General features: G+C 40.3%; 1 protein-coding gene across 1 annotated transcript in view; it reads left to right on the top strand.

The window, feature by feature from the left end:
• The first annotated feature begins 297 nt into the window (after positions 1-297).
• Positions 298-24,334, top strand: part of LOC116507754 (follicle-stimulating hormone receptor-like) — a 34,635-nt gene continuing 10,598 nt past the window's right edge. Inside the window, exons 1-5 of the mRNA XM_032216080.1 lie at positions 298-302; positions 2,131-2,202; positions 3,953-4,030; positions 17,552-17,620; positions 18,507-18,581. Coding sequence (XP_032071971.1) covers positions 298-302; positions 2,131-2,202; positions 3,953-4,030; positions 17,552-17,620; positions 18,507-18,581 — 299 coding nt within the window. The remainder of the gene's footprint in view (positions 303-2,130; positions 2,203-3,952; positions 4,031-17,551; positions 17,621-18,506; positions 18,582-24,334) is intronic.

Genomic DNA, 24,334 nt, shown 5'->3' with positions numbered 1-24,334 from the left:
TTTTTAAATTGCACCACTGGGTGCTTTTATTTCCACAGTTGCTTTACATTTATAATCTGGATTCTAGAATGCTGTGTCATTTCAAGGGATAGGAAAGAAATCCATCATAAATTCCATTATCAAGTTCAATGGCAGAAGACACCAACATGGAATCTTCCAGAACAGATGAAAACACAATGTGTTGAGTTGGCTAGCTTAGGTCTCAATGTTTCTTTTACTAGAATGGACATTTGGGAAAGCTGCATGAAGAAAAGCGTACCTTGGATAGCTTTAAAATGTGTATGTAGAAAAAATATAATGCGGTAAAGTGGGGTATAAAAGTATGTTTATTAGGAAAAGATTAGGAAAATTTATACAACGATTCAGGAGTTGATTTTAAAATATTTGCAGGACTTGAAAATGTCACCTTGGACATAGACTGTATTTATTTGTTTGTTTGTTTTGCTTGCTTACTTGTATGCTTGTTCGGGCTTATATGCTGCTTTAATCACAAAACAACTAACTCTAATGACTATAATCCCATTCATATATTTTTACTCTTGAGAGATTTGATGGTTCATGTCCTAACCTATACATAGTTCAAATTTGAAAGTGGATGGGATTTCCCTGCCACTGAAATCCATGTTGAATTTGCTATATAAGTGTACATCCTTAGGGGCTGAAGAGGTGGCAGGCTCCTAGCACCAGGGGAGAAGCCCTGGCAAGAGTTCAAGCTTGACAAATCATACTGCAGTAAAAGTGTTCTCTTTCGTTCCACTTCAGAATTTAAAAATATCCCCTTGTTGTAACATGGCCATATTTCACAGTGTTGTACAAACATACAGTTACATCTCTGAAACATGTAAGCGAGAGAATCGTATTCCTGGAGAAAATCTATGTGATTGCCAAGAATTTTGTTTTGAATTGTTTACTTTACAAATAACTATAATCTAGTTACTTTTCTAAAATACTATAGGGACTCCTCGTCTTATGACCACAACTGAGCCAAAGATTAATGTTGCTAAGTGAGAAATGTGTTAAGTGAGTTTTGCCCCCTTTTACAATTTTTCTTGACTCACTTGTTAAGTGAATCACTGCAGTTGTTAAATGAGTAACACTGTTGTTAAGTGAATCTGACTTCCTCATTAACTTTGCTCGTCAAAAGGCCATAAAAGGGGATCACATGACCCAGGGACACTGCAACCGTCATAAATATCAACCAGTTGCCATGCATCCGAATTTTGATCACGTGACCATGGGGATGCTGCAATGGTCGTAAGTGTGAAAAATGGTCATTCGTCACTTTTTTCAGTGCTTAATAACTAATAAGACCTAATCACTGTATATGAAATAGGAGGAGCTGAAAACCCTAAAAGAAACACTAGCAATTTCACCATTGGATAGATACTCTCAGGAAGTCACTGGCCACATTCTGGCCTACTGAATAAGACAAGAACCGATTTGCCACCCCTCCTTCTGAGATGCAAAAAGCAGGATGTCATCAGTATTCATAGGCTCTTGGCCGTGGTGCTTAAAAGCCTTCCTTTCCCTGCTGTTTTGCTCTCAAGCAAATGCTGTGAGGATATGAAATAAGTCAGATAATAAAACGCTATTAGGCTGTGAATGGCAAGGATGACGGAAACAGTGCAGAACATTATGATACTGATTTGAAGGTTGACTTTGGAATGGAGCCAGTTGTTCCTTATGTTGGATATGTGACTTACTGCCACATACTCATTAGCCCCTCTGTGACACAAGTTCTTTGTTGCTTCTTTTCATATTTCAGAATCCCTTCAGAATCGCCATAAGTGGGAAAAAGCAAAACTTACTTTTCCCCTTTTAGTGTTGCTGAGTTGAGAAGTATGCAGCATATCTGTATAAAGTGGTTTACTGGAATCAGAAATAATGGCACTGACAAAATCACAAGATTATCCAGGGACAGCCTTCTCCAGTCTAGTACTCTTTGGTTCTGTGGGATTATGAATTCCATTGTTTTAAACCATTTTTCATCTCCTCCAAATATATTGAATTAACAGTGAATATTCTGGCTTGCAGTTACACAACTGGAGGGCATCCATGGTGAGAAGGCATTTCTCATGAGCTTTTTCTTCCTCCCATAACTAATTATGACTATATTTTCTCTTCTTTTAGGTTAATATCGAACACTGCCATCAGATTTTTGCCTGTTGTTAACCAAGTACATGCTTTGCACAAAGTTGTGTTGTAAGTTTTTTCTATATATTTTTCCAGTTTTAATTTTAGGAACATATATATTGTGTGTGAGAGAGAGAGGGGAGGAGAGAGAGACAGAGACAGACAGAGACAGAGACAGAGAGAATCAAAGAAAAATAGATGTCTAAGGAGATTCTTAGTCATCCAGGCCATAGTTGTCCCAAAGGTGCTTTTTCAAGAGGCAACTGGACTTTCTTGTTTTTCTTTGAAGATGTTTCACTGGAAACATCATTGGAAGCTTTCAATAAGAGACTGGGCTGCTATCTGTCAGAAATGGTGTAGGGTCTCCTGCTTGGAGGGGGGGGATTGGACTAGATGACCTACAAGGTAGGAAATGGTGGGGAATGGAAATATTTATACTTCTGTTGTACTCAAGGAGTATAAATCCCTCCATTTCCCCACCAACTATTCAGAACTGAAGAAACATCTTGGATAAGAAGCAAAAAATCTTCAAAGAAAAACAAACCAAAGTCTAGTTGCTCTTGAAAAACACCTTTGGGAAAGAGAAATAGGAGACATAAATATATATATAAAATTATAAATGAAATGGATTCCATCCAGATAACAATTTAGCTCATACAAATCTTCAACAGAGTAAAAACTCAGATTTTAAACTTGCAACACAAAGATGAAAATAAAAATTGATAGCGAATAATACATATTTTATTTCTGGAAACTCTTGAGTATTGTTCATCCATACAGTGGATAATTACAAAAGCTTCAGAATTGAACAATAGATCAAATTAAAATAATCTGGCTGTGTAAAATTCTTTCGAGCAAGATGCGGTTATCAACATCTTCGAGTCTCTGGGAGGGCAAAAACTTTCTCCCCTGGGTTCCAGATGCCCTCAGGCCTTCCCAAATTTCTGGGAGGCCTATTTTTCCCCCTCCCTGAGCCTCCGCACAGGCCCTGCACTTACTTTGCATCCAAAATTGGCCACATGGAGACTCCTGAGAGGGGTGGGGTGGGGTGAGAGGGGTGGAATGGTTGGAGGGGCCAGCCAGGGATGGGATTTGGAGGTTCTCTGAACCATCCATAACATTAGCTATAAGTTCTCCCAAACCCAGGCAGCCCACCTCTGCCTACATGCCCTTCCCCAGATCTGCTTCTGAGAGCTCCTAGCCTCTTCAGAACAAGCACTGGGACAAGATAAAAAGCTACAGAGGGAAGGAGCAATTCATTCTCCTTATATCTGTTGTAACAGTAAACACACCCCACTGGAATTCATTCGTAAAATACTTCTGAAGACAACAAATTCATTTTGTGCAAGGAAACCACATAACACTGGCATTTACACAAGAATAGGTTTCCGGAAGAAATTAGGATTTACCTTCAAACTCTCTTTAAAATCAGACTTTGACCTTTCCTTGTTAATTTCAAATTCTGTTATGCTGATAGTGATTCGCAGCAGAGAGCATTATGTGTGGTGATTGCTGGTTGGAGGTTCAGCCACCATAAAAAAGAACTTTGGTACATAACAGAACTTGGTCCTCGATAAAGTATTATTAGTTGTTATGTAAAATATTATATATGTTCATGTTTATATGATTGCAATTAGGGTCTCACCATTTTTACTTTGGTATCTACTACTATAAAAGCTTACCTTCCCCCTCCTCCCCTTCCAAAAAAACATTCCAAAGTTTAAATAATGAGAAAAAGTGAGGTGCTTCTTGTATTTCAACAACACTGTATGAAAATCCACGTTTGTATCCCTTCCCTTGTCTTCTCTTTTAATCTCAGAGATATTCAAGACAACATAAATATCCGCAAAATTGAAAGAAATTCTTTTCTGGGCTTAAGTTCTGATCGTGTTGATATGTAAGTTAACATCTGATTTTATACAGATACATGTTGTTTATTTTTTTGCCTATTTGCATGTATGTCATTCTTTCATTATCTCAGAAGTTTTAAAATTGAGATTTATGAACCGTTATTCAAATATATTGTACTAAAATAGTGCTGTCTTGGAAAAAAAGAAAACAAGAAAATGCAAATTTTCTTGACAAATAAGGACAGATTGGCAGCTGAGCAATAAAAATCACCTTGGTTTCTATTGTTGCTGATTTATCCAGCTCAATCTCTTTTCTCACAGCTTACAGCATGTCCTATATAATGCTCCCTTTTCCATGTCCTCATTTTCTCAAGTTTATACTGCTTAACCTACATGTTTTTTTTTTTTAAAAATGCAGATGCTATAGTGGGCTTTGGATTTACTACAGCTTTCCAACTGATTAAATTTCATGGATGTGAAAACAGGCTTCAGTGCTGACAGAATTGAATTGCTTTACTCCTTTTGCATTCAGTCCCCCCCCCTTTCTCAATATGAAGCACATTTAAAAATTAATGATGCTCCCATTCCTTCCCCCTTTCACATGCCAAGACACTCTATATCATTCAAGTGCCACTCAAAGTCAGCAGGATGGCTTCTTATTTCCTGTCAGCTCCCAACATTCCCTTCTCATTAAATGATGGGGAGAGCGACTGATTATTTGATACACTTGTGCATAATGTTAATATATCATTACTGGTACTTCACAGGACAGTGTCATGCTGCCTGCTTGGAACCTTTTGCATTGTGCAGGAGCAATCATGTCTTTTAGTAAATCAGTGTGCAGCCTTGACACTTCTGTCTATTGGGCATAACTGGGGGGGAGGGGGAAGAGATGATGGATGGATGGATGGATGGATGGATGGATGGATGGATGGATGGATGGATGGATGGAGAGGGGAGGGGGAGATGGCAAAACAAATGCCTGCTTTCTCTCACTACCATTATGAGAACGGCCAACATTTGCTTGTGCCACTTCCAGAAGCTTCATTCAGAGATGAAAGACCAAAGACAAGTTAAATAGAATTCAATCTGGGTGGTTTGGGCACTCTTTTCCAACATGTTACATGTTGCTATCTCTGTTTTATATCCACTTGCATAAAACACTGGGTGGGGTGAGGATTCCTTATGTCTGTTCTCTAAGCTGCTAAAATAATGGATTCTTCTGAGTTGGTCAGGATGACCTTCTGCAAGATCCTATCCAATTCTGTAATACTGAACTCTAAGATTCTGGTAAGGTATTGCTGTGAGCAGTAATAAACCAGGCAAAAGACAGCTGATTGCAGGCAAAATTCAAGTGTGTGGTCTGATAAGGTGCACATGATGAGCAGTGATAAATCTTCCATTTTCCTTACTGAAAAGAAGGAAGATTAAGAAAGGCCCATGTGTGTAGTAAGAAGTTAATTTGCATTGCAACTGGTTCTAAAACCAAGCCTTAGCAATTTACCTGGCTCGCTGCAAGAAACCCTATCACACTGTAGATTTCTGGAAATCTTGTAAGAGGCATGAATCAAGTGTTAATGCTGGAACTCAGCTTCCATCTTAATTGGTTCCTTCATGTATTTATTCATTTTATATACTGTCTTTCTGTTCTTTGAACACTCAGTAGATTTAACAATATAGAAACACAAAATGGAAATAATATAATCATAAGGCAATTAAAACATCAAGTGCAAAAATCATTTACATTTTATGGGCTATGCTAAAGAGATATATTTTTATTGCACTTTTAAAGGTGAAAAACGTGCTTCAAATGCAATTCCTGAATTCCATCACAAGCAGCACCCCAGGCAAAGGTCTTCTCCCACATGCTCACGTTATCTTCCTGAGCACCATCCAGCTTTCCTGCCCTACCTAAATATTTTTAAAGTTATTTTAATTAAACAAAATTAAAGTCATTCCATAAAGTCTTAGAAAATAAAAATAATGGATGGCTGCAGCTGAGCGTAAGCAAGACCTCCTTCTCAGGAAACAAAAAAAAACCCCAAAATCTAAGTGAAACATAAAACAATAAAGAGATCCTTGGAACTAGAGGTTCATCTTATTTTAGAACCTCTTCTTTGAAGATTCCACACAGCCATCAATATGATCTCAAAATTACATACTTTCTACCAACATTAGAAAGGCAGTATAATGCAATCTAAGGCCATGTTCATATTTTTAGCTATCATACCGCAGACTAAATGAGCATCTTCTGTATTCTTTCATTCATATTATTTTATAAAGATGTTACGCAAGAAGGCCCAGGAGAAAACGCTGCAGCAGATCCTCTTTCCCTGATCTCTAACCTAATGAAAAGTTGCCAATAAGCATTATTCTAGCCTTCCAAGAGCCTCCTGTCAGGAAGTAATTATCTGTTGGATGACTTCTCAATCTGAATTTTCCCTCAAAAACAGCAGTTTGTTGTTTGGAGGTCCACCTCATAATTAGGTCTTCTCTCCAATGCCACAAGAGCTTATGTCAGGGCACCTGACAGTGAAGCTCTTTCTCTCTGGTTTGTCACCTCCAAAGGCATTATGGAAGGTTTTTTGGTAAGCTGTGATAGGTTCTGACATGTATTGAAGATGTGACACCAAAGGGTGCGTGCCTTTCACTGTCAAAAGGGTAATCTCCCCTACCAAGAACATAATTGATTTCCACATCAACCTTCACACACACTCTCGGACCTTAGATAAGTGTATCGCTTGAATGGGCAGGTTTCGCTCTGGATTAGAGACCAAGTGTGAAGGATTTCTGACAGTTTAATTAAATGATTCATTGTTAACCCATCACTCAGGCCTGCCACTTTGGGTTAAGAGTGAATGAGCCTTAGCAAGTCACAATAAGAGCAGAGAAGAAAGCAAATTATGCGGGAGGAATGATAAATATAGCTGACTGTAGATTGTTTGGGTTTAAGCAAGGACCAAAGAGAGAGGGAAAGGTATATTAACTTCATTATATCCTGAGGAACAAATTCTCAGCATGCTTTGAGATTCCCTGGGCAGACTCCTCGGGTTTTACTATCATTCAATCATTTTGCTAGCACATTCCATATTCAAAGAAATAGTATATCCTAACATATTAAATGTTTGCACAGAGGAGTGATTACAGAAGGAGGACTGGGATTGTAGAATGGTACGTTCAGACGACCAAGAACTAGCTTGAATAGCAAGGACTGAGTAGAGGGCTCACTAAACTAGTTTAGTTTAATTATCCCTTATTGGGGATGATGTAATTGAAATATAAAGAGAATATATCCCTATTCCAATATGTTTACAATCTTAACATTTGCCCCAGGAAAGGGAAACAAAAGCAGGGGTAAACATGCCCATTCATTTATACCCATTCATACTGTATCTGTAATACATACTATAGTGATATCTTCATATTCTACTATAAGGAAGTGTGAGTAGGTATAAATTATTTAAACATATATTCTGCCTCTATTTATCCCTGTTTCCATTTCTTTCTCCCATCTCTGACAATGTGAGGACAACTCTGGCAAGCAACTAACCTTTTTGTATTATGTAATACACTGTTAGTGGATGGTGTTGACTGTCCTAAACAAAACACAGACATTTGATATTTTGAAAAATGGTAAGATTTGACTAATCAAATTTTACTATAGGATAAATCTGAAAGTTTTAAATTAGTATTCTTACTGGTAAATTGAATAAATTAATTGTTAGATCGGGTAAAGGAAAGGCACACTCAGGCTTAGGTAGCAACAGCTCTTTATTAACAGAAGTCAACTATGCAATCCAGCAAAGGTTCAGTCTGACAGCAGCCCTTTTATAGGGAGCTGTCAGACCCTTCGACCAATCAGGTTGAATCTCTATTTCCGCCAGAAATGCGCAGTTCAGTTGGTGGGTGTTCTTCAGTTAGGTCAGACTGACCTCTTGACTCTGTGGCTTCACCTAGTGGAACTTTTCCCAGGCCGCGGCTGGAGCTTCTAGAGCTGGTTCGCTCGGAGCTCACTGCGGGCCTGCAACACTAACAGATAAGTGCCCCGTTACCTTCGGGCTTGAGTTGTCTGTGGAAGAAGTGACTTTGTGCTCTTTTTGGGTAGGGCTTTGGCTAACTCATGCAGGAGTTACCTCTGGTTGCTTAAGACTGGAGTTGGAGAGGCGGCCACGGAGTTGGTCAATGTGCCATCTCCACGGTTGTCCTCGAGCTCTACTAGGTAAGAGCAAGGTCCGATGATACCTATTACTGTGGCAGGAATCCACAGAGTTCCCCAAGCGTAGTTGTGGGCATAAACTGAATTCCCTACGCTAAAGTTCCTTATTTTGCTTGTCAATTCGGGGGGCGATGTGGTAGAGTAGTTGGGGTGTAGCCAGTCTAAGTGGGACTTTAGCCAGCCCATTAGAAGCTCAGAAGGGCTTCTCCCAGTGGTAGCACTTAGCATGATGTGCTGTATGAGGAGGAATTGATCAACCTGTGTTTGCCAATCTCCCGGGCCCATCTTTTGCAGATCTCACCATTCTCTCCACCTGGCCATTGGAGGCCGGATGGAATGGAGCAACAAGGGCCTGTCTAATTCCCTGCACTGCTAAGTAGGTCTCAAACTGTATGGCTGTAAATTGTGGCCCATTGTCAGAGACCAAAACATTGGGCAGGCCGTGAGTGGAGAAAAGTCTCCGTAGTGCCTTGATGACTGTGGTAGAGGTCATGAGGACTACTTCTAGCTATTTTGAGTAGGCACCCACAACTACCATGAAAGTCTGGCCATGAACTGGCCATGAACTGGCCAGTGAAATCTATGTGCACCCTAGATCATGGTGCTTGAGGTCACTCCCACTCCTTAGCAGAGCCTCTGGAGGAGCTGGTCTGGACTCCTGGCATGAAGTGCAGGTAGCCACCTATTCTTCTATCTCCCTGTCCATGTTAGGCCACCACACGTAACTCCTGGCCAAAGACTTCATCCTGACAATTCCAGGATACCCTACATGCAAAGCCTCTAATACAATGTGCAGTTTGGGTGGAACAACGACCTGGTCCCCCCACAGTAAACAACCATTTATGGAAGGAGGAGCCAACATCACGATGGCACATCATGCAGACTCGACTGTCCGACCCCGCTGACACTTTTGCCCTTGGATGGTCTGGCAGGACCTAACCATCCCGAAGAGATGGTAAATGGGAAGACAAAACCTTGCTGGTCGCAGGGACACCACAAAGTCCCTGATCGACCCAAGGGTAGCACTTCCAACCGGCGGCAAACAGGCAGTCCACAGACTGACATAGTCGGAGATGGCTCCCGAAGAAAGAGAAGTGAAAGTGTTCCATCTGGTGAGGTTTTTTTTCTTTCTCAAGATTGCTCTAAGAAATCCTTTAAAAATAATAATTAGTCCTTTAAGCAAGAATAAAGTGGCAAATTCAATCCCTATTGGACTGCCTTAGAAACTTTTTTGTTCCTGCTTGTAACGATGTTTTGTGGATTGAAGTCATTGCCATGTTTCCTGTTTCTCCGCTTGAAATGTATGGACTGATCTTTTTTCCTTTATTTTTTTTCTACTACCTTAACTGTTTCTCTTGGTTTAAACTAAAAAAAAATTTCTTACTTTAATAAATTCTATTTGTTATAAAAATACACTAAAGGTGCTTAAGGAAAAGGCATAAGGAAAAAATAATTGAATCTGCCATTTGAAAGCCTGAGCTTGAAGTTTTCTCCTGCCTTGAAACAATATATACTTTGTTCTTCTCTATTTGACTTCACTGACTTTGGAATGGAAGGGTTTGGAATTTGTTTATAAAACCTGATAAAGACTCAAGGGCATGAACAATGTTTTGCTAGTGCTCTTGGAAAATATTTTGGCAAGAGAAGGAAAAGGAAAGAAAGAGACAAGAAACCACAAAAGAACTTGTGCTTAAGATTGAAAATAAATATAGATATATTCTTCAAAAAAAATTGACAGGCTAGAGTGGCAGATTCCTCTTTCTTTTTCTTTTTCTTTTTCTTTACATTCCTTTGCATTTTAAAAAATGGATCAATATTCAGATGAAGAAAACTTAATAATCCAAAACATCCTGACTGGACTCCAAAACATTTTAGAAGAATTTGAGAGATTTGACAAGAAATGGGATAGACTAAGGGATACCACAGTAAAAGAGGAGAGTGTTGGAGTTCCAGAGATTAAAGAAGAGAATAGAAATACAGAAAACAAAGACAAGATCTTAGATGAACCCATTAATGGAGTAAATGTGAGTGAAAGTGAAAAGAAGGGAAGCTGAAAAAGTGACTTTGACAATTTGGAACTTTCTCCCAAATTCCAAGATGCAGGAGAAAAAAAAGAGCAAAAAGGATGGAATTAAGAAGACAAATCCATCCAGAAATAAGTTTGATAACCAAAGTTAGCGTTAATAACAATTCAAGGGCAATGAAACTACATGAGAGATCTTTCAGGCCACAAAGTACGGAGAGAAATTTTAAACTCTGAAAAGGTGCTAGAAAGAGAATTGACACAACAGCTGGCGAGAATTGACATAATGGTTGATAATGCCACTCAATGATAAAAAATTAGCTAACTTTTGATGATTAATAAGTAGGGATTTTAGTACTTGGTAGACTGTTTTAGATCATCATTGAATGCTTATTTGTTAATATATAATTTACTATGATATTAATAATGAAATGATAACCTTAATTAGGATAAATAACCAGGCCACAAATTGTAAATTGAGATCTGGTGAAAAGACTTACAAACTTTACAAACTTTTTGTTTAAATCTTGTTATGAAGGTATAAATAATTTGGATTAGAAGAGAGGAGACGTGACATAAATAGCATACAATTGGTTTTTTTTTTCTTTTAACTATAATAATGAGAAGGAAATATTAATGTTACTTTTGATTATTATTAACTAGAAATGTCAACATCTTTCAGATTGTCTTAGATTTTAAATGGTTATTTTATTAACACTTATTAATAAATTTCTGTTTAGAGACCGTTATAAAGGTAAATCTCTTTTTGGCCTGTGGAGAGGAGAGGTGAGAAAAATAGTAAAAAATTTATAGCTAACTACAATAACAATAAAGAAATGTTAATGGACAATATTCAATGATATATTTAGGTGTGTTGTACTGGTAAAAGTAAAACGGACAGAAGAGTTAATCGGTGAGTTTGGGGGGGGAGAAGGAGAGGGAATGTTATATATCCTTTTAATCGACTTTCTTTTAGAATATGGTATAAAGATGAAAAGTTATGGCAGATTCATTGAGATTGGGGAAAAAATGCCAGTAGGTTGTTGTGTCCTTAAAACTCTAATTAAATGAAAATTGTGATATAGTGATAGTAAAATATATAAATTCTATAATGTACAATCCAAACTGAATGAAATATATGTAATGATTGTGGAAGAAACACACAAAATATACCTGTAACCAATGGATACACTTTGTACAAGATGTAATGAAAGACAGTTTTTTCTTTTGTGTTTCTCTTTAATAAAAACAATAAAAACTTTTTTTAAAAAGTAAACAACCATTTATTACAGACAGTTCGTCACGTTTGCAGTAAAACATTTTAAATTCAGACCTGACAAGCTCCTTGGGCCACCCCCTCCACCCCCAGTTCAAAACTTGTTTGAGTGTAGCATCTTTTGCAGAGTGGTAGGCAACATCATTAGACAAGACAGGACCAGTCTCTAGGCAGTCAATGAGGAGGACTGGCATCTCGGGGGTAGGGTCTGCAAGCAGTTCAGGCAGTGGGCATCGACTCAAGGCGTCGGCATGCCCCAATGTAGAGCCAGGTCGATGGACGAGGCGATAACTGTAGGCCGCGAGGAAGATTGTCTATCTGGTCATTCGCGGTAACAAAGAAGCAGGAGTAGGCCAGTCCCCAACTAGCAAGCTCAGTAGTGGTTTGTGGTCTGTGATGAGTTCAAAGTCATGGCCATAGAGGTACTCATGGAACCTTTTAATGCCGGCGACTGCAACAGAGCCTTATGGTCCAGTTGGGTGTAGTTCCGCTTGGCAGCAGACAAGATTCGTGAGTAATAGGTGATGGGCACCTCGGTTCCATTGGGCATGCAGTGGCTGAGGACAGCTCCGATGCCAAATGGGGGAGCATCACACATTAGAACAAGTAGCAGGGTCTGGCAGTATTGGAACAAACACGTGTTTGCTGACAGCAGGCTGCTTCAGCTTTGCCCCAGGACCACTTTGTATTCTTATTGAGAAGCCAATGTAAAGGTTTGGCAACTGTGACTTTCTGTTTGAGAAAGACACTGTAGAAGTTATGGAGCCTGAGGAATGACTGCAGCTCAGTCTAATTGTGAGGTGTAAAGGCATCCTGGATTGCCTTAATTTTTTTGTCGGTCGGGTGAATCCCAGAGCTGTTGATGAGGTACCCTAGGAATTCAACCCCTGGCACATTAATTTGGCATTTTTCCTTTTTAAGGCAGAAGCCTTTGTCTCTGATTCTGGCCAGAACAGATCTCAATCTCTTAAATAATTGCACCTTATTTGCAGCCGATACCAAGATGTTGTCAAAATAGGGGACGACTCCTGGAATCCCCTGCAAAAGCCGTTCCATGATGCTTTAGAACAGTCCAGGGGTGATACTAACTCCCAATTGCAGGTGGTTGCATTTGAATGCACCCCTGTGCATCACAAGGGCTTGGGCTTCTGCCGTGGCACCATCTGCAGGCAACTGCTGGTATGCCTGTGCCATATCTAATTTTGCAAATACTTTTCCGAGGCCTAGTGAGTGCAGCAAATGCTGTACAATGGATACAGGATAAGCGCTTTGCTGCAAAGCTTTATTTATTGTGTACTTGTAATCCACATAGATGCGGACAGACCCATCAGATTTGACAGGTGTCACTATAGGGGTCTCCCAGCGTGCGTGATCTACCAGCTCTAGGATTTCCTGGCCTATTAATTTGTCCAGTTCCAAATCAATTTTAGGGTGAAAAGCAAAAGGTACTCTCCTGGGTTTTAGCCTGATGGGGGCTACATTGGGGTCCAAGTTAAAAGATATTGGGGTCCCCACATACTTACCTAGACCTAGTGCCAAAGATGTCCTTGAACTCCTTAAGGAGTTACTCTGTGCTTTTGTCTCATATGGCGTTGATTCTGGTCACTTCTAGGCCCAAGACTTCGAACCAGTCAAGCCCCATGAGGCTCTGCAGGTTTCCATTGACTACCATCACTGGTAGCTGGCCACATAAAGTCTTGAATTTCACCCGGAAGGTGCCCTGGCCCACGATGAAGACTTGACTTCGTAGTCGCAAAGGCGGATGTCAGGAACCCATAGATACTGCTTCTTAAGGCTAGGGATAGCCTGCTTGAGTGCTGCCTATTATGGTCAAGGATGACCAAGTGTTAATCTCCATTTCGTATGGAGAGTCCTCGATGAGGACTGTGACTTTCAGCTTTTTTGGCCGCTCTGTGGGGACTTGGCTATGGAGGTGTGGTAGGTGACTCTGGTGTCACCTTATGTTCGCCATGGTGGCAGCTGCCATGCCCCTTGGTTGGGCCTCTGCTGGCAGTTAGGTCGGCTTCTGGGCTTCCAGGTTGTAGCGGGGTAATCGCTTCTGCATACCTTGGCGATGTATCCTTTTCGATCGCTGTGTTGGCAGATTGCATTGCAGAAATGGCAATGTGTTCTGAGATGGTTTCCTCTGCAGCCGACGCAAATAGGAGGGAGACGGGGAACCCCCTACAGGGTAAGGCTGAGGAGTATGTTCAGTTCTTGGTGGACAAAGTTGCTCGGTTTCGATCGGACCTGGACTCCACTCCTGCAGAGCCAGCCGAGACACAAGGGAATGATTTGGCAGACCATCTCTGGGTTGAGTTTCAGGATGTTGCCTCCGGGGATGTGGACAAGGCTATGCGAGCTGTGAGCGCCTCCACCTGTATACTGGACCCGTGTCCCTCCTGGCTGGTTGCCAACAGCAGTGAGGTGACACGAGGCTGGATCCAGGCGGTTGTTACCGCCTCTCTTCGGGAGGGGTACTTCCCCACCGCGCTTAAGGCGGCGGTGGTGAGACCCCTCCTGAAGAAACCGTCTCTGGATCCAGCAGTCCTTAATAACTACCGTCCAGTCTCCAACCTCCCCTTTGTGGGGAAGGTTGTTGAGAAGGTGGTGGCCTTCCAGCTTCAGCGTACCTTGGAGGAAGCTAACTATCTTGACCCCTTCCAGTCCGGCTTCAGGCCCGGTTACAGCACAGAAACTGCTTTGGTCGCATTGACCGATGATCTATGGAGAGCCAGAGATGGAGGCCATGCGTCCATCCTGGTTCTCCTTGACCTCTCAGCGGCTTTCGATACCATCGACCATGGTATCCTTCTGCAACGACTGCGGGAGGTGGGGGTGGGCGGCACTGTTTTGCAGTGGTTCTCCTCCTACCTCTCGGACAGGTCGCAGTAGGTGTTGGTGGGGGGGCAGAGATCGTCCCCGAGGCCCCTAACTTATGGGGTGCCGCAGGGTTCGGTCTTATCCCCCCTACTATTCAACATATACATGAAACCGCTGGGCGAGATCATTCGGAGGCACGGGATAAAATACCATCAATACGCGGATGATACACAGTTGTATCTGTCCGCCCCGTGCCAACTCAATGAAGCGGTGGACGTGATGAACCGGGGCCTTGAGGCTGTTAAAGACTGGATGAGAGCTAACAAACTGGTACTCAACCCGGAAAAGACCGAGTGGCTGTTGTGTTTTCCTCCCAACAATTTGGCTAATGTCCCATCAATCAGGCTGGGGGGGCAAAATTTATACCCCTCAGACAGGGTCCGCAACTTGGGAGTCCTCCTGGACCCACAGCTGAGTTTTGACCATCACTTGTCAGCTGTGACCAGGGGGGCATTTGCCCAGGTTCGCCTGGTGCGCCAGTTGCGGCCCTACCTGAACCGGGAGGCCCTCACAACAGTCACTCGAGCCCTTGTGATCTCTAGGCTGGAATACTGCAATGTGCTCTACATGGGGCTGCCCTTGAAGAGCATCCGGCGACTTCAGCTAGTCCAGAATGCGGCCGCGCGAGTGATCATGGGCGCACCATGGTTCGCCCACATAACACCGATCCTCCGTGAGCTGCGCTGGCTACCTGTTGATCTCCGGGTGCACTTCAAGGTCCTACTTACCACCCACAAAGCGCTCCATGGTAGTGGATCTGGCTATTTGAGAGACCGCCTTCTGCCAATTACCTCCCTGCGTCCCATCAGATCGCACAGGGTAGGCCTCCTCCGAATTCCATCCGCCAGTCAGTGCCGACTGGCGACTACGCGGAGGAGAGCCTTCTCAGTTGCAGCTCCGACACTATGGAACAATCTCCCCGTGGAGATCCGCACCCTCACCACCGTCCAGGCCTTCCGCACGGCCTTCAAGATCTGGCTATCCCGTCAGGCCTGGGGATAGGACTTTACTCTCTCCCCACCCGAATGCTGAGTGAATGTTGTGTTTTTATTGTTAATTATTTTTTATTCACATTTTTTTATGTCTTGTCTTGCACTCCCCTCCCTCATTATTGTAAGCAGCCCTGAGTCCCCTCAGGGAGAAGGGCGGCCTATAAGTGTTCAATAAAACTCAAAACTCAAACTCAAAAACAAGTCCTTTGCTGTCTTGAACACCTCTCGTCCACAGTAGCTCAAGAACATGTTTTTTTTCCGGCCTTCAGGAAGGCCCATGAGGTTGTTGGCTTCGAGGAAGCAGTCTAACCTCAGCATGTAGGATTCCCAGTGCTTGGTGACAGGGTTGTATGGAGTCAGTGGGGTGTGCAATGACATCTTGTGTCCCTGAGCGTATTTGAATTTGCCACTCAAAGATGGCTGCTTGATGCTACGCCGAGCTCCGGGCTGGATTTACTTGCTGGACTGTTGTTCTCTTTTTGTTTGCCTAGTTGCCTTCCAATTCGACCTTCATCACCAGTGTTAGATCGGGTAAAGGAAAGGCACACTCAGGCTTAGGCAGCAACAGCTCTTTATTAACAGAAGTCAACTATGTACAATCTAGCAAAGGTTCAGTCTGACAGCAGCCCTTTTATAGGGAGCTGTCAGGCCTTTCGACCATTCAGATTGAATCTCTGTTCCCACCAGAACAGAGGACCTTGGTGTAAACCATTGTAACTTATTCTGGTATGTAACATTAATAAAATAATTTACATTGAGAAAACCAAACATATCCAACAATACAAATAGAAAAAATTAACTTAAAACATAATTTGAAGTAGGAATAAATAGCAAACAGTTAAGAATCTCTCTCATAGTTTGCAATCCTACATCCTTCTAACCAGAGCATAGAAATATCCCACAAAAAGTTTTAAAAGATACTTCCTCATGATCTGTTTTTATTTAAGTTCTAACCTGCCACATAGGCAGCCTAAAGTCAGATTTAGCTGTTTCAGTTTAAACTAGCATTGACATCTTCTTTTGTCATGATCTTTTAATTTTTTTTATTGATACCCACCTTTATTATTTTTTATAAAGAACGCAAGACAGCAAACAATCTAATACTCCTTTCTCCTATTTTCTTCACAACAGCAACACTGTGAGGTCGATTGGGTTGAGAGTGAGCGACTGGCTGAAGACCACCCAGGTGGTTTTGATGGCTGGATTGGAACCCACCATCACTGGGCATTGGCTCCATGACTATTTTCCTTGAGTTGTTGGATAAAATTAGATACCTAATTTCTGCAATAATATCTGCTGTAGTAACCAATTAGTGCTTCAGAAAGTGCCAACTAGACTTCATGGACTACTTGAGTTCATGGGTTGAGTGCTTGTTTTTAAGAGAGGGGGAATCTGTTTTTTTAATGTGAGTTTAATGCTCTTTTGAAAGAGCAATAACTTTTGTTTAAAAATAAGGTCGAGAGCAGGGATGTTAAACTCAAGGTTCGCAGCCCAGATCCAGCCTGTGGGGTACTGAAATCTGGCCTGCGGGGCTGGCCTGGAAATAGCAAATAGTTGACCAGCAGGGTACTGTAGGGGGACTCCCAGGCTGAAAATGGTGTGTGGTGGGGGCACATCCTCCCCCCCGCACCTCATTTTGGCCAGCAGGGTGCTGCAGGAGACATCTGCCTGTCTCCCACCCACCCACTGGCCCACATAGAACTACAATGCTGATTCAACCCTCAAAGAAATCCAATTTGACACCCCTGGACTAGAGTATAGCCATTTAAATTAGAAGAACGCTAGACCTCTTTTCATGAATAGTCTGCTTGAAGGACACAAAGAAGCACAAATTTGCCTCTTACCTGACACTCAGAATATTTTAAAGACAGCTACATTCTCTGCCTCAGGCACTCATTGGCACTCTTAAGTGCTTTAGCACACATTAAAGAGAGTGGTTGATCCTTGGGTTTTTTTTCCACCACTAGGTAGTATTCAATGGGAAAGTTCTGGAATTCGCCCAATCTTTTTCTTGAACTTGTTCCTCATTAAGAATAGGAGGAAAGGAGAGGGACTGGAAGAATGAATCAAGTTGATGCAAATGTGTTTCAGAAAAATGTAGTTATTTAACCAACTGTTTGAACAACAGTTTGTGCTTAAAGTCTTTTAGAGATTAAAAAACAACTTTTTTTCTTGCAGAAGATTGAATAAAAATGGAATACGTGAAATTGAAAACCATGCCTTCAATGGGACTATCTTGTCTGAGCTGTGCGTATATTTCTATTGTATTGCATTGTAACATTACGATATATTGCATTACTTTATATGAATTTTAAAAAATATTTCCTATGAAATAGTTACTACAGCAAAAACTTTCATTTCACTTTCTCACTGTTTAAAAGTATAATATGTTCTCTAAACCAGTGTTTTTCAACCACTGTGCCGCGGCACACTAGTGTGCCGTGACATAGTGTAAGGTGTGCCGTGGGAGAATTACTTTATATATAGTCAATATAGGCACAGAGTTAAATTTTTTTAACATTTTCTAATGGTGGTGTGCCTCGTGATTTTTTTCATGAAAAAAGTGTGCCTTTGCACAAAAAAGGTTGAAAAACACTGCTCTAAACTATGGTTATATTAGCAGTGTGTGGGGAAATATTTTTGCCCTATGTCAGTAGCATAAGTGGGAGGAAGAATGAATTTTACCAAAGCTTTGTACTTTATATATCCTCTCTGCCCAATATCTGGAATGGAACCTATATACTTGCTTAAAGAATACCCAGTGAACATGACCAAGAGAAATCTAAATTAAATGAAATCATTTAAGCAATGCAATTAATTGAGTGAAGGGATGAAATTAAATCAGACTTTTTCCAAACTTGTAAACCAGCAAGCCTCACAGCATCACAGCATCACAGCAGTATTTATTTTCTGAAGGAAGCCTGTGAACCTGCATGAAGCTCATTTTTTCTTGGGGAAAAATGTGGTTGGATGGCCTTTTGTTTTTCAGACGTTTTTCATCATAAAGCAACCTTGTCAAATGTCACAGGGAGTCTGTGAGCAATTAGAGAGGTCTCTAAAGATACACAAATATGTAGATACCTTCTTAAAGTACCTAGCTTTAAACAATTGTTGTTTATTATTTCTCTAACAGAAATTTGAGTGATAATTATAACCTAGAAAAGTTACCTAATGAAGTTTTCCAAGGAGCCCATGGACCGGGTTATTTGTAAGTAATAATTCTCATTATATCCTTACCATTGCTGATCCTTGTATAATCTCAGATAAGTAGATGTTAAGATATCATCAAGCTCACATTAAAAAAATGCATGTGACTTTATGAAATTTAAGAAGCATTTAAATTTCATCACTGCATGAATCTCTTCGCTCTGCACTGTATATTTACTTTTGTTTTTTGCTCCCCTAAAGAGCACAAAATAATTAACACATAATTCTCAATTTATGATTCATTTAAGGAGCTTTGGGTATATAAAGAACTAAGGAATGTATTTCCTCATGAACTAGCAATGGATTCCAATTTAGATAATCTAAAAGAGAGTGAGAAAAAATCATAGTCAACAGAGTTATAGCTAGTAGAGGTTAGAAGGAATCTTAGAGGTTTAAAAGATTTAACAGATTAACAGAGTTGGAAGGGACCTTATAGGTCATCTAGTCCAACCCACCACACAAACAGGAGACCCTACACCTGATAAATGGCAGTCCAATCTCTTCTTGAAAGCCTCAAGTGATGAAGCTCCCACAACGTCCGAAGGCAAGCTGTTCCTTTGGTTGATTGTTCTGTCAGAAAGTTCCTCCTTGTTTCTAGGTTGAATCTCTCCTTGGTCAGTTTCCATCCATTATTCCTTGTCTGGCATTCAGATACTTTGGAAAATAGCTTGACTTGGTCATCTAATCCAAACTCCTATTCATTTCAAAAATCCAGTGGAATCTCTATTGCAGATAGCCATTCAGTCTCCTTTCAAAAGTATTCACCAAGACAGAGTCTCGTTCTTCTAAGCAGACTGTTTCATTACTTAATTCATCCTAATATTCCACCTGAATCATCTTCTTTTAGTTTTCAACTATTGATTCTGTCTTGATCTGATAGGCTTATAGGTATTTGTAGTATGTTGCTACATCTGCCTTTATATTCACTTTTATAAACAAGCCTATCTGCTTTAAGATTTAGCCTCTGGACTTCTTAACTTGGAGGTAGATGCTCCAGCCTCTTCATATCTTTTTGAAGCTGCAGTGTCCAGAATGAGACCCAGTACTCCAATTCAGCATAACAGTACAAAGTATAATGGATTAAATGAAAACTCCATATTCAGAGGCATAAACATAGAAGTGTTTCAGCATTTTGTGTGTGTGTGTGTGTGTATGTGTGTGTGTGTGTGTATGTATGTTTGTTATTTCACACCATATTGTAATATGTTATGGATAGATACACAGATGATGTCATCTTGTTATTCTATTCTTCATTGGACAGTCAGCCAGATTTTCAGACTGAATTTGGCATTTTGTCCATTTATCAAGTCCTTTCCAAGGACTTGGAATAGGCAGATGAGGATATTTGATGGTCTTTAAGATATGACCACAGTATGTAAGCTGTCCCAAGTAAAGCTGCCTTTTGCAGTTAACTGATGGTGATTTTGTCAATGCCAATGGTATTCAAATAGTGCTCCAGTTGTTTTGGGATTCATTGCACCCAAAGTGCCTATATTAGTATTATCAAATGTATTTGCTGCCCATCTAGCATTTCAAGGCAACACTAATATGATAAGGCTTCATACCACCTTTATCATTCTGGAATTATTATTTCTGATTATAATTATTAGTAGTAATAAGGTAAAGGTAAAGGTTCCCCTCACACATATGTGCTAGTCATTTCCGACTCTAGGGGGTGGTGCTCATCTCTGTTTCAAAGCCGAAGAGCCAGTGCTGTCCAAAGACGTCTCCATGGTCATGTCGCCGGCATGACTAAACACCAAAGTTGCACGGAACGCTGTCACCTTCCCACCAAAGGTGGTTCCTATTTTTCTACTTGCATTTTTACATGCTCTCAAACTGCTAGGTTGGCAGAAGCTGGGACAAGTAATGGGAGCTCACTCCGTTACGCAGAGCTAGGGATTCGAACTGCCAAACTGCCAATCTTTCTGACGACAAGCTCAGCGTTTTAGCCACTAAGCCACCGTGTCCCTATATTGTTAGTAATAGTATCCCTCAAATCAAAAGCAATGGAATAGATCAGGGTAGCCCCCAAAAAAGGAAGAGACAAGAAGCAGGAAGTCATAAGTACCATGACTCTACATAACATATTGTATAATATATGCAATAAATTTCCACATATTCTGATCTTTTTCAACAACCTGTTGGACAGCAAAACTATACTCTTCCGATTACAAAGCCACCATATTCTACTCATTTTTATTTAATTTTCATTGCTTTTTGCCTTTTTAATCTACCTTCCTAAGCAGGAAATCCAATTAATTCCTCTACAGTTTTTGTATTCACTATATCATTTATTTATCTAGGGGAACAGTAACAGATTTGTCCAGCTGGCCAAGCATAAATACACAGGTTTAATATACTGTATAGCAGTGACGTGCAGTCAGGGGAGGCAGGGGAGGCACAGCCTCACCACTGTCAATAATGAAAAGGAAAAAAAATGTAAACGGGAAAAGGCGAGTGCTGAGGTTACGCTAGCTAGCTGCTGCCACACCGTAAATCGCTGCCTGTTTAAAAAAGGCTCTAAAAAAGTGCCCTCTACTATGAGGCAGGAGAACTGCATGCCTCATCTAGTCTGACTTTTTAGGTGCTCGAGCAGAGTTAAGCGAGGGTTAAAAACCAAAAAAATCCCGAGGTAGTTAAGGCACACAGTTCTCCTGCCTCATAGTAGAGGGCGCATTTTTTAGAGGCTTCAACTCTGTCATTCTGTTTAAAGCTGCAGCATTGCGCTCACTCTTCCTCCTCTCTTTCTCCATTCCTGATGCCCTCCACCCCACGCTTCCTCTTTTCCTTCAAATTTCCTTTTTTTTCTTTTTTCTTTAATAAATGCAATACTCAGGCATTCTCTCCTCTCCTGCGACACCCCACTGACTACAGCGCTTTTTTTCGCCCACCTGAGCTGTGCCGCGAGCTCGGGCGGGCGAAAGAAAGTGCTTTAGGCTTAGGAGGGCGAAGGAAAATGCTTTAGTCAGTGAGGTGTCAGGGGAGAGGACTGCCTCATCAGCCATAAACCTCACCGCACATCACTGCTGTACAGCCAATCCATATGAAAACCACATAATTTGTTTTGACATTTCTCTAGTTACACCAGCGGTATCTGCAAATTTTCCAATGTTTCCATATTCTCATGTATTTATTATTCACTTTTCATCATTGGTGGGTATTAAATTGGATAGCATTTGCTTCAAATTCATTCTTCAACCTATGAATTTTAATTCTCATGCAAATCTCTAAAATATACCTTCTATCATTCCTTCACTTCAATTTCACCCCAAATCATTTCATCGTTTTTATTTTTAATTCCCTTCACTCTCCTGCAGACACCTTTTTAGTCATCATCACATATTTCTAAAATAATGTTATTTCAATCAAAATTACTCTACATTTTCTGTCTCTTTTAATCTTAATTGTGCCTTGTTTTTACTCTTTATAAGCAATATACAGTATTTTTCTCTCATCTTTATTTTTTTGCAGCACTAATTTTTTTATATGCATTTTTATCCATGTGTATATTTCATCATTCTTCAAAAATCCTTCTTACTTCTTACTTACTTTATGTACAGCATTTTAATTGCTATTTGGATGGGAATTCAGAATTCAAGACTTAAGAGAGACAACCATGCTATTTAATAAAAGGTTATTCATTATGCTGGAAAAAAGAACAAGAGCAAAAACATTGATTTATCTGGCAATTCTGTTTTTACTAAGCAAAAATGTTACTTCAAGCCAATCGTTCTTGTAATTGAAAATATATTTAGTGTAAGGTGGCAGATGTCTAGAAGAACACTGTTCCATGAAGTTGGCCAGGATAAAAAATGGCAATTCATCATCTATGATACAATGGTAATAAAACAGAATAATTCTCATAAAAATAACTCAATGTTTGAATTGAAACAATTGGATGAAACTGAATTGCAGTGAAATCAATTTGATAATCTTTTAGTACATATTTTTATTCAGCTCCTGCTTACAAAGGTATTGCATTGACATTGTCCTAAAGGAAATATATAATCTACCCCTCCCCACATCCACGAACACATACAGACACACATCTCATCTCATCTCATCTAACGACTCATCCCCAGAGAAACATTTATTGTTTAAATGGAGCTCTAGTAACTGTATATCCAAATGTGAAATGTATACATAAAGTAGAATTGGCATCCTGTACAGAGAAGAAAACTACATCTAAGGATTTTCCAAAGAGGTAAAGGAGGACACATTTGTAAATTTGAGGATCACATGAGGCTAATAGTGTTATGACAAACAGATGAGCTTTTACCATGAAACAGTAAAAAAAAAACTAACAAAAATAAATCCCATATTCTCCAATTAATTAAAGATGTAAATAGCATATTTAAACAAGAGGTTGAGGAATCACTTATTTGAATTATTTTCCATATAACAACAAAATGGAAACTTGAATAGATGTGGAATTTCAAATAAATTTTGTATGGTTAATAGAGTTTTGTCAAAAAAGGATCTAATTTTCCAAAGAAAAAGCGATGCAATGCCAACCTTTGGAATTACTTCCTGATGAACAGGGAAATTGTCATTTTCCCAGCTGGTTTCCAACAAGCAAAGGGACCGGGAAAAGCCAAACTTGCTTAATGACTGCGTGGTTCACTTAACAATTGCAGTGACTCACTTAACAACTGTGGAAAGAAAGGTCATGAAATGAGGAACCGTCTTGCTTCGCAATGGAAATTTTAGGGTCAATTGTGATTGTAAATCGAGGTCTAGCTGTACAGTATATGGAAGTAATCCCAGTCCCTTAAAATTGAAGTGTGCTTGCCTTGCATTCTAAACAACAAAATATCCAACCATTTTTTTCTTAAATATTTTAAGCAAATGTTGTACAAAATATCCCAATGCAATAAGCTTAACACTGTATCCTGAAGTGTTGGAATATAAAAACTGTCTCATTCACATAGTATGTGAAAATAGCAATGAATTTAAATGTATGAATTTAAAACTAAGTTTGGAGCTATTGTTTATTAGCCAATGTTGCACTCTATTTTATACAAAATGCTTCCATATCAGAAAACACCCATGTTCTTCTATTCTAGACACCTGTAATGACCCCAAAGGACAGCTATTTGTCTATGACCTTCTATAACAAATTCATGGCTTTATACAGAGATACAGTAATATCAACACCCAACTCTGCTCACTGGGTAGTTTCAGATAACTGCTATTTGAGGAGAAGTTTTAGAAGTTACTTGCAATCTTGTGGCGAGTTTGCTGTTTAATCTGCTAGTTTTGCAAAAGGAGAAACTACACAGTCATAAAAAATAATTCCTGTTGCTCAATGCAGCTGTGCTGAGCTGCTTTCCTGGCACGATTTGGAAGATATTTGGTCACAGTAGATCAAATATGGATAAGAGAGCCAGTTTGCCTAGTAGTGGTTCAGGCACCAGACAAGAAATCAGGAGTTTCTAGTCCCATTTTAGGCATGAAAACCTGCTTGGATGAAATGAGGCCAGTCACTCTTTTTTCCCCTTCTTTCCTTCCTTCCTCCTTTCCTTCCTTCCTTCCTTCCTCCTTTCCTTCCTTCTTTTCCTTCCTTCCTTCTTTCCTTCTCTCTTTCTTTCTTTTCCTTCCTTCTTTCTTTCCTTCCCTAACTTTCTTCCCCCCTCCCTTTCTCTGTTGTGAGGAGTTGGAAGGAGCATTAGATCTGCTCACCGCCTTAAAAGTGGGATTTTTTTAAAATAGCTTTTTTTTTTAAAGTGATTTCAGCCGGGATGTCTTTAG

The sequence above is a fragment of the Thamnophis elegans genome, chromosome 4 (assembly GCF_009769535.1).
Source record: "Thamnophis elegans isolate rThaEle1 chromosome 4, rThaEle1.pri, whole genome shotgun sequence".
In the NCBI taxonomy this organism is placed as follows: domain Eukaryota; kingdom Metazoa; phylum Chordata; class Lepidosauria; order Squamata; family Colubridae; genus Thamnophis; species Thamnophis elegans.
The sequence above is the reverse complement of the archived record's forward strand: the minus strand, read 5'-3'. Positions and strand labels throughout refer to the sequence as shown.